This window comes from Diuraphis noxia, unplaced genomic scaffold, assembly GCF_037042655.1.
Source record: "Diuraphis noxia isolate RWA-SAM2 unplaced genomic scaffold, SU_Dnox_SAM2 contig0003, whole genome shotgun sequence".
NCBI classification, from domain to species: domain Eukaryota; kingdom Metazoa; phylum Arthropoda; class Insecta; order Hemiptera; family Aphididae; genus Diuraphis; species Diuraphis noxia.
In genome coordinates, this window is record NW_028301713.1 from 63,791,854 (window position 1) to 63,803,262 (window position 11,409).

The 11,409-nt window shown below is 29.0% G+C and overlaps 2 protein-coding genes across 2 annotated transcripts; both read left to right on the forward strand.

Moving 5' to 3' along the window:
• Nucleotides 1-12: 12 nt before the first annotated feature.
• Nucleotides 13-3,020, forward strand: Dus3 (Dihydrouridine synthase 3). Its single transcript, XM_089224289.1, has 2 exons — nt 13-201; nt 1,202-3,020. The coding sequence occupies exon 2, from the start codon at nt 1,212-1,214 to the stop codon at nt 2,946-2,948; it is 1,737 nt and encodes a 578-aa protein (XP_089080415.1). The 5' UTR covers nt 13-201; nt 1,202-1,211; the 3' UTR covers nt 2,949-3,020.
• A 4,848-nt stretch (nt 3,021-7,868) lies between these two features.
• On the forward strand, nt 7,869-11,271 carry LOC107162733 (SNW domain-containing protein 1-like). The gene is made up of 5 exons (XM_015509744.2): nt 7,869-8,287; nt 8,361-8,514; nt 9,308-9,658; nt 9,734-10,623; nt 10,881-11,271. The coding sequence occupies exons 1-5, from the start codon at nt 8,274-8,276 to the stop codon at nt 11,077-11,079; spliced, it is 1,608 nt and encodes a 535-aa protein (XP_015365230.1). The 5' UTR covers nt 7,869-8,273; the 3' UTR covers nt 11,080-11,271.
• Nucleotides 11,272-11,409: the final 138 nt, after the last annotated feature.

Below are 11,409 nucleotides of genomic sequence, written 5' to 3' on the forward strand. Positions count from 1 at the left end.
TACAGGTTATTTAATTTGTTGGTTACGTTTAAAAACTAAAATAGTAAAATACCTACATTTTCTGAGTTCAGAGTTTCAGAAATCCACAAATTACAGTATTTTAGTATTCTACAACATTACAACCGATTGACATTTGAATTTTTCTATTAATAATTTAATATACTTAAAACAAATAATTTACAGTCCTCACAAGTTTAACAGGTAACTATTAAGTTTTATTGTGTGTAAACTAATAAATCCCAACTCACTCTCCAAAGGGTTAATTTTAACTACAATTATTTATTTTGGTATAATGCTGAGAATATATTTTTTTTCTGTTCAAAATATTATAATATATTTATTTGTATATACAGGATGTAACAGAAAGACCTAGCAAAAAAAAAAAAAAATATATGCCAATTCATCGTATGACACATTTTTTTTTTGAATATTATATGATAAAATTATATTATATTATAATTATTATATGATAAAAAAATAATATAAGAAATATACTCATGTCAGTAAATCTCATAAATCATATTTTTTAAAGAGTTAATGTGTTCCAAATTAATTTAACCAAAACAATATTGAATTTAAAAAAAAATTCTAAACTACTTGACTTAGATAAATATTTTTTCCATCAAAATTGTTCTTATAATCAGATTCACAAATATATAGGCTATTTTGAATTTATTCAACATTTTCTTATTTTCAGTACAAAAAAATACAACATAAAAATGTATTATACATGTAGAATATGTTCACTTAATGAATAAAAAAAAATGAAAAATATTAATGTGAAAAAAGTTAGTCCAAAAGTCAGTTATTTTTCTATCTGTTACACCTTATTATACCAAGTTATTTATTTTTCTTCTGAATTAAGTTGTTTCATAACTAATTTACATATTTTATTGAGCGAAATGTAAATGTATAAACCAATAAGAAGACTATAATATTCTAATCTTCATGGTATGAACTATGATGTGTATCAATAATTAAAGTATACTAATGATTACCTCAATTTTGGCATTTAATACCCAACTATTAAATAATGTATAACTTAGTTTTTAAATTACAAAGTCAAGACATGAATTGCTTTTATATTCAATATTTTAAATAATTTTAGTTAAGTAAGTACTATGGGCTATGCAAGAATTTTAATACCAAAATTATAATACATTCAATTTTGAATAATTTTGAATTTGTGTATTTTTTTCAGATATTTTAAAATGTCATCCGCCAATGAAGACCTATTGAGTTTAAATAAAGAAACAAATACTATAGTTGATACTATTGTTACATCAATTGTAAAAGAAGAAAATAAGGGAATCGCATGTATAAAAAAAGAATATATCATTGAAAGACATGTACCTAAGTTGGCCATAAATTGTATTTCTGAATCAGATAAAAACCAACTAAATGAAGATGAACCCCCTTCTAAAAAACAGAAATGTTCTAAAAGTGTATTAAAAGGTCAAAATAAATCTAGAAATAGTACTTATTATCAGATTCCACAAGAACATTTATGCTCAAATCTTGTTGATGGTTCAGAAAAAGATTCTTGTTTACATGATAAATGTAAATTCTTACACAATATCACTGAGTACTTAGAAAAAAAACCTGATGATATTGGCCAAACATGTTATGTTTATTCTATTAAGGGCCGTTGTCCTAGAGGACTGACCTGTAGATTTGGAAGTAGCCATATTGAAAGTGGTAAAAATGTTATAGACCAAATTAAATATGAAACGTGGATTAAAAATGAAATTAGTTATAAAACATTAAGTAAAGAAAATATGTTAAAATTACGAAAAAAATTATACGATTTTACAAAAAGTGAAGAAGCAGTTAAAAAAATTGATAAGGATAAAGACTTGGGACCTTTAATTGAAGAAAGTTCTAAAAAGATAAATTGGAAAAATAAACTATACTTGGCCCCTTTAACTACAGTTGGTAATTTACCTTTTCGTAGAATTTGTAAAGAATTTGGGGCTGATATAACCTGTAGTGAAATGGTTCTATCATCAAGTTTGTTACAAGGACACAATCAAGAATGGGCATTAACTAAAAGACATGAAACAGAAGATATATTTGGTATTCAAGTATGTGGTAATAATCCATACATGTTATCTAAAAGTGCACAAGTCCTACAAGAAAATGTTGATATGGATTTCTTAGACTTGAATTTAGGATGTCCGTTAGATCAAATTTATAAACAAGGCGCTGGTAGTGGATTATTACTTAGAAGTAAGAAATTAGAAGTATGTCTGAAAAGTATGAGAACGATCCTTGATGTACCTCTTACAGTAAAAACTCGCTCAGGTGTTAATAAAGATCAAAATGTTGTTCATGATTTAATACCAATGTTCAAAGATAGTGGAGTTTCCCTTATAACAATTCATGGAAGATCAAGAGACCAAAGATACACTAAACTGGCTGATTGGAATTATGTTAATGAATGCGCAAAAATAGCAAGTCCAGTACAAGTATTTAGCAGTGGAGATATAATGTCTTATGAAGATTATATTGATTCAAAACTGCAATTTCCAGACATAACTGGTGCTATGATTGGCCGTGGAGCTTTGATAAAGCCTTGGATATTTAAAGAGCTAAAAGAAAATCGTCATTGGGATATAAGTAGTAATGAACGATTGGAAATTTTAAAAAGATTTGTTAAATATGGTCTTGAACATTGGGGTAGTGATACTCGAGGTGTGGAAACAACAAGAAAGTTTTTATTGGAATGGCTGTCATTTTGTTACCGATACATTCCTGTAGGAATTTTAGAACGTGTTCCTCAAAAAGTAAATGAAAGACCACCCAATTACAAAGGAAGAGATGATTTAGAGACATTAATGGCTAGTGGAAATTGTGCTGATTGGATTGAAATAAGTAAAATGTTACTTGGACCAGTACCTGATAGATTTCATTTTCTACCTAAACACAAGGCCAATTCTTGGAAATAGTTAATTTATGTTATTTTTAATAATTACTTAAATAATTTTAATTACATAATAAATTATATATTATTAATATTATTTTCAGTTTTTGTGACAGTATACCGGGATTTATTATATTTATATTTTAATATGTACACCATAAATATTTAAAAAATATTTTAGGTGGTACTTAGCTCTAATCACAAATATTGATGCATTTAAAATTATAAGTTTACCCACTAAATAATTTTTCTATGATGACTGAAATGCTACTCACACTCAATTGCATAAAGGGGAAACATTAAATAATAAATATGTTCTAAGTGTACAATTACACAAGGAATGCAATGATTTTACCCAATGGCCAATAAATTTTACAACATAAATATCTAACACAACTAGCATCTATGTTTGAACTTTTGAAGACATGATAATATATTTGATTAAAGAATGTGTGTTAAAATATTGAGCATTGAGCATTAATTTCTGGAATAAGAAAAAATGATATTGACTTATTTTAGTCTATGGGCACCATCGACAATTCCCTTTTGATTATTTTCAGTTTAGTTCAACATTTTATAAAGCTTATGAAGTCCCCCTTTAGTCCATATTTCTTAAAAGTATTTTAATATGAGAGTTTTGATGTTACTTTTTTTAGACAAACTAAATTCCGAATATTTCTATTAATAAAAAATATTTTTGATCATTGTCTATTTGAAATGATAAAAAATGTTGCTCTGCCGTACAGTAGGTTACAAGTGGGTTACTGTAAAGGATGGTATTAAATTTTAATTCAATGAAATATCATTATATACAAAAAACAATTGCAGTGAAGACGGTTTGTCATTCTAGGATATATATTATACTATTACTATATTAATTATATTGTTATTAATTCAACAAAAAATGTCGGTACCTATAAAATTAATCAAATCAGATTCATTATATAAACTACTTACTCAGTCATTCATAGGAAGGTATATACAATATAAAGTATTAATATGTCATTAACGACATAAACTATTAAAATTAGATTATATAAAGTTTACTCTAGAAATTTCAAGTACCTATCACAAATATTATTTTTAAATCACAACAATGTAACTAAAATGGTTATTCTTGATTATTTAATGTGTAATTTCATCCGAATTTGAACTTAAAAATAACTATAAAATAAACTAAAAAGATTGAAAATTTCAAATGTTAACTTAAAAAAGTTTGAAATGTTTTGAGAATGTTATCAAGTATAGAACATACTAGTATTAATAGTAGGTAAAAATGTCATGTATCTACGATAATTTGTTTTAGAGTTACACCATATCTATAATTCGATTTTCTCAAAAATTGATTTCGCTTAAAATTCCAGTTTTTCTTAATTTATTTTTTGTTTTTCCCTGTGCTTTTGAAAACTACTGAGAATTTCAAAATTTGCCCTCCCTAATGTACCAACTAGATTCAATTTACAACCGGAAAAGCTACTGAAGTTGATTATTTCGACAACTTGCCGTGTAGTACACAGTCACAAAAAAAAAAAAAAACACTCGTCATTGAAATTCAATACATTCATTGATCCACTACGAATCTAAAATAACAATTTATATTTAAAACAAGGATTATAATTTAGAATTAAAATCAATATGAGATTATATTTGGCCGTCTCCGAATGGGACACACTCACACTCGCCACTGGTATAATAGTTGTAGTATTATAGTTGGGAAAAAAATCTCCGGAAAAAAAATATACCCTGATCCTTTAAATTTAAATTTAGATTTCGAATCAGCTGTCATAAATGCAGCGAAGTTAATTTTTGGAAATGACATAAACATTCGAGGATTTTTTTACCACCTCTGTCAATCAACTTACAGAAAAGTTCAAGAACTAGGTTTGTCAAACAGATATCAAGAAGATGAAGGTTTTCGATTGTTTTGTGCAATGATTGACAGTTTAGCTTTCTTACCATTAAATAACGTAAAAGAGGGGATGGAGTGTTTAAAGCAAAACATACCAAATGAAGCAGATGATTTATTAATTTATTTTGAGGCTTATTATGTAAATGGCGCTTACAAACGAATTGGGAATGCAGCTGGAGTTAATGTTAATGTGCGTCTTCGAAGACTACAACCTATGTTTCCACCTAATACTTGGAATGTTCATGATACAACCCTTCATGGTAGCCACAGGACAAACAATCTTACTGAAGGATGGAACAATCGCTTTGCACATTTAGTCGGTCAAAAACATCCAACAATATGGAAGTTAATTAGAAAAATTAAAAATGAAGTAGCTGCAGATCTAGCAAAGTTGGCTTTAAATGATGTAGGTGAGCCATTCAATAAAAGAAAAAAATTAGGGTTGACCCAAACTACCGAAAAAAGATTGAAAGAACTATGTACACGAATCCAAAATGATGAAATAAATGTTGAAGACTTCCTAAAAGCGATTGCTCATAACATCAGAAAGCGCTGTAATGACTAGGTAATATTATAATTACATTACTTTTTACGGTACCTAATATACAATATTTATTTATATTACCAATTTTTTATAAAATGACAACTTTTAAAATAATATACAATATTAATTTTACTTATATTATATAATTTATAACATACCTAATAGTACGGTACTACTGGGGATTTTTTTTCCTAGTGCGGGGATTTTTTTTCCCGGGGATTTTTTTTCCGCAATTCCTCGCCATTACATGGCCAATTTAGAGTTAAGGCCCACCCCATGCCTTAGTCCTACTTATGGAAGGTCAAACACATGATTCTCGAATGCAAATTTCAGTAGAATGAAATAAGCACGCATCATCGTCACCAAATGGCTCATGTTGCCGCGGGTTAATTAATATTTAATATCAAACAAGTAGGCATCAAACCGAAATTACCAGTGGATTTCCTGTATAGCTGTATGCGATACTTGCACCCACTCCCGAGACATCTATAGAAAACTAATAAATATATATCAAGATCAACAAAGTCATCTGCTTTAATTATATACGGCACAAGAAAATAATTTATTATTTATTATAAATTACTACAATATTAATAATGTTAATTCAACGTGTTCTTGTGTAAATAAACTACCGAACACACATAGGCGTAAATTGGTTCAATTTGGGGGGGGGTCCTAATTCCTGACTATTTATACATTGAGTTTTTAATAGTTTGTGGAACACTAATAATTTTTTTTTTTTTTTTTGGGGGGGGGGGGGTTAAGCCCACCTGCGATTTACGTCTATGCTAACACAGTCATACCAGTGGTGACGTGCTCAGACACCGCCGGAAACATATTTAGCGGGGCCCGGGGCAGCTGCCACTTCTGACCTTTCACCGCCCCACCGGTGCTGATAGGATATGACTGACACAATAATTCTTAGACCGTTAGATCAATAATTGTTGTGAATATTAAATATAACTAGGTACTATTATTGCTTTATCATGGAAAACTTATAAGACAAAAATATGAAAAAAGAGGGGATATGAGTATATGACACCCTCACCCACCCACCGCGTGAACATGACCCTCAAACAACGCCAGCTTATATAACTATATACAGTTATTAGTTATTATTTATTAAAAAAAGCCTTTAAGTGAATTTAAAAAATGATGAAAAATCACAATATGTTATAAAAACCCGTAGAAATTGTAGTAAATTTTTAGATATTATATTTATTAACATCATTGATTATAAATACTATAGTATTTTAAATATTTATAATGCATGGTACGATTTAACAAAATATACATAATAATATAATGTCTATTTTACACGACAAGTACTAACTGTACTACTATAATAATAAACAATAAATACTTAGGAAGTGTCAGTAATGTTTAAAATAAATTAAGCAAAAATTTAATAATTAAGCTTTTGTAAATTATTAATAAACAATTTGGAGAAAATAAATTGTAAGCAATTCAATATGTCACAACAGTCATAAATTCATAATATATGTATCAGCCCTCAGGTATTAGACATTCAGATTAGGATATATAATCACAGAGCCAGTGCTGTAGTTGGGTGGTTAAGCTGATTAAGGGCTTAAGCACTACCCCCTGAAAATAATCCTGGCTGCGGCACTGCATAGAACAATACATAATTAAATGTTTTTAATATGTTTACATATATTATCCACAGAAGACAGAACAATAGCTATCAGTCATCAGTGCACTGTACCAAGAATCAAGTCAGCCGACATAATATGCAGGCGTACAGTCAAGATATATAATCTATAAAGATATATATATATATAGGTCTTGGCGTATAGTTACTGAAAGACTAGCGTCACTCATCATATTTTAAGATGATATAATTAATAACTAGTTGTTGATTTAACAACTAACAAGTTAATAAAATATATCAAAATGGTTTTGATATTTTCAATATAATCAATAGTCAATACATGATCAATGGTATTGATTGACAAGTATCGTTGACACATATTATTGTTTATTGTTTATATAATATAATGTCCACGTCAGCAATGGTCTATGGCAACGATCGGCAACTACTAACTGGATCGCGGTCCGAATTCGGATTCCGTCAATATTCGAGTATCTTGCAATTGTTTTGTCTTTATATCATACTATTATAACAATGCAAGGACACAGTCACAGTGGTAAGGATTTGACAAACATTTTCTTCTCTGGGCCTCAATTATTTATTAATCTAGTCTTCTGGACTCCAACTCCAATAGAAATTACTTACCAACATACCAACCCCTGCCGTCCCTTATGGCTTATAGTCTATGGGTCGCTTTATTCTGTGATAAAATTATAGCGCACTTAATTTGGATACACTTTCGTGGTGGGGTGGTCACACTGATAAGCCAGTAAATGGTAAATACTATTTAGTAAACAGTAAATATTAATTATTAATAATAATTAATAATAATTATCTTACAGTAGATTAAACTATTTAAATTTAGACCAGGTACTGTTTAGTACTTAGTAAGAGTAACCTTAATTTAGTAATTTAGTATTTCAAGTCAATTGACAAATGCTATAGATTTATTATAGAAACTACGAATCCATAGTACCACATAACATCAGTACATATTACCATATTACTGAATATAATAGTTTTTAATTATTTTCTATTGATAAAAAATAATAATGATAGCATAGGATCAAGAATTAAGATAATATTATACGTCTTAGAAAATCTTTAAATCATATTATTATATAATATCTTGATTCGTGTATATGTCATATGACTCAAATGAGTCAAATTTTCAAAATTATTGTTATCAAGTTCCGCTTGAGCTTTGAGTCATAATTTGATCTTCATTTTCTTGTTAAACTTGTCATATTAATTATTTTTATTTGACAAAACATTAGATTACACCATGTCTCTATTTAGGTAAGTTAAACTCAAGCTTATTGTTCAATAACCTGTTGTAGATGTTTTAATATAATAATTTATGATTTCTCAGTGTATTACCAGCCCCTACACAATTTCTTCAGGATTTGGAAGAAGATGACGAATCAAATGAAACGCTTGCTGAGAAAACCAATACATATGAAGTGTATGCTGTTAAAATCCCACCGTATGGGAATAGAAATGGATGGGTACCAAGGACTGTTGAAGTAAATCTAGATATTGTTATTTGATATTATATTATTGTCTAATTTAATTGATTATAAATGAGAGTAATGTTTTGCTCAAGTAACTAGGTAATCAGATAAACCTTGTTTCTACAACACATTCATTTTTAACATAGCGCAACATGGTCTTTTAATTAATCTTTATCTAATCTTATGTCTTAAACGAGACTAACATTAGGTGATAACCACTTTTCTTCCAGTTCTGTCAAACCACGGACTAATAAGTTTCGTCAATTCATTTTCATTTCTGACAATTTTTCTGGTAGTCGCATTGCAGTCGACACGTTTATACTATATTATAGTTTATTGTCCAATAAACAATAAAATCAACACAAGTTTTGGATTAAACATTTTCTATTGAATAGTACCTACTTTAAATAGTATGGATTGTTTAAAATATATTTAAATGATTATATGTGGACAACATTTTTTACCAAATAACACTCACGAGTTACTTGGAACTTGGTGGTCAATGTTTGTATTTTAAAAATGATTTTTATACATCCAACTATTGCGAACTGCTTTTGTTTTAATTTTGGTAGTAATTAGTAAAGTAGTAGTAAAATATTCAATTTTTTTTAAAAATTTTGAAATATAATTCAGAAATGTATTTTTTAATTTATTAGATTTTGTTGTAAAAAGTGTTTTTTATTGTTTTTCCAGTTCATGAACCCAGAACCACTGACAGTTGGGCTATTTTTTTTCTAATTGAGATCATTTTTAAAATTTTATAATTAATATTCTTTTGTTAAAATTAAGCTACTTTTTTTTACAGGATTTTGGGGATGGTGGCGCTTTTCCGGAAATCCAAGTTGCACAGTATCCATTGAATATGGGAAAAGAAAATAAAGAATCTGTTTCAAATGCTCTTGCATTGCAGTTAACTTCTGATGGTAAAGTTAAATATGATGTGATTGCTCGCCAAGGTCAAAGAAAAGATAAAGTGATTTATTCAAAATTATCTGACATGCTTCCATCTGAGGTGATCAATGAAGATGATCCTTCTTTGCAAAAGCCTGATTTAGAAGAAGTTGCAGATCTCACTGAAAAAACAAGAGCAGCACTCGAAAAATTGACTAATTCTAAAGTTTCGGCTGCATTACCAGTACGAGCAGCAGATAAACCTGTAAGTTACAATGTTCTTAATTTTAATCAATAAATTTATTTTTATATGTACTTTTAAATTGAAAATGTTTATTAGGCTCCTGTTCAATGGTTCCGCTATACCCCTACTGAACAAGGAAAAGAATATAATTCTGGATCAAAACAGCGTGTAGTAAGATTAGTGGAGGCTCAGAAAGATCCCATGGAACCTCCAAAATTTAAAATCAATAAAAAAATTCCTCGGGGTCCTCCATCACCTCCTGCACCTTTAATGCATTCTCCTACCAGAAAGACATCTGTTAAAGAACAAAAAGAATGGAAAATTCCTCCATGTATATCCAATTGGAAAAATGCTAAAGGTTATACAATTCCATTAGATAAGAGATTAGCTGCTGATGGTCGAGGTTTACAACAAAATCATATAAATGAAAAATTCGCTAAACTGGCCGAATCCTTATACATAGCAGATCGAAAAGCTAGAGAAGCTGTTGAAATGAGGGCTCAGCTGGAAAAGAAAATGGCACAAAAAGAAAAGGAAAAGAAAGAGGAACATCTTAGAGCCATGGCTCAAAAAGCCAGGGAAGAAAGAGCAGGTATTCGGCTTCCTGGATCCGCTAAAAATGATGAATCTCGTGAACGTGATCAATTGCGTTTGGAACGACAAAAAGATAGAGCTCGTGATCGTAATCTTGCTAGAAATGCTGACAGTCGTAAAAACAAAGTATTGCGAGATCGAGATATTAGTGAACAAATTGCTCTTGGACTCCCAGCAATCACTAGAAAAACTGGTGATACTCAGTACGATCAACGTTTGCTTAATACAACAGCAGGTATGGATACCGGATTTGGAGATGATGAAGAATATAATGTGTATGATAAACCTTGGCGTGGAAATAGCTCTTTGGCTCAACATATTTACCGTCCATCTGCTAATATTGATAAAGAAGTGTATGGTGATGATTTAGACAAAATTGCTAAGACAAATAGGTAAGTTTGATATTATAAAGTTGGAATAATTAATTTGTATTATTATTATTATTATTATTGGATAAATTGAATAAAGCTCTAATTTAAGAAATAGAAAAATAGAATAATTCAAAGCTGTTAGATAGTTTAGTTTATTTTATGGGTTGTGTATTTCCACAGAAAAATAATTTTGATTGTTGGAAAAACAATACAACTTGTAATATCTATCTTTTATAAAAAAAAATGTTTAAGTAATTATTATTTTTGTTTTTATTTAGGTTTGTGCCAAACAAAGAATTTAGTGGAACAGATCGTGATCCTAAAGCCAGTGGTCGATCTGGACCTGTTCAATTTGAAAAACATCAGCAAGAAGAAGATCCATTTGGTTTGGATCAGTTCTTAACTCAAGCCAAGCATGCATCTAAAAGATCTCAGCCACAACAACAAGACCGTGACAAACGTCGTAGAAAAGATTAATTTCTTTATTTCTTATTTAGTGTTAAAATGTTTTTTGTCCATTATTATAGAAGTTAAAATTTTCATTTAAATCTTTTACTTCTCCAGACTTACTATTACATTTATGTGTTTCATAATATTATCATTTTCCAGTAACCATACAATTTTAGGATATTTATTTAAACTTAAATAAAATAATCTCAAAATTTAAAATTTTTGTTGAAACTTTATTCTTTCACTTTTACACCTTGATGAAACTAACAGTTTACACTACAAATTTGCACAAAAAACTAACCCGCCAGAACTTAAAATTTGTCAAATGCGAATTATAAATACCTTCAAATAGTGAAA

What these genes read in the sequence shown, in the direction of transcription:
- Dus3 (XM_089224289.1), top strand. Translation starts at nt 1,212, where the DNA reads ATGTCATCCGCCAATGAAGACCTATTGAGTTTAAATAAAGAAACAAAT.
- LOC107162733 (XM_015509744.2), top strand. An exon ending in TACGAGCAGCAGATAAACCT is followed by an intron (nt 9,659 to 9,733) that starts GTAAGTTACAAT and finishes AATGTTTATTAG; the next exon opens with GCTCCTGTTCAATGGTTCCG. An exon ending in AAAATTGCTAAGACAAATAG is followed by an intron (nt 10,624 to 10,880) that starts GTAAGTTTGATA and finishes GTTTTTATTTAG; the next exon opens with GTTTGTGCCAAACAAAGAAT.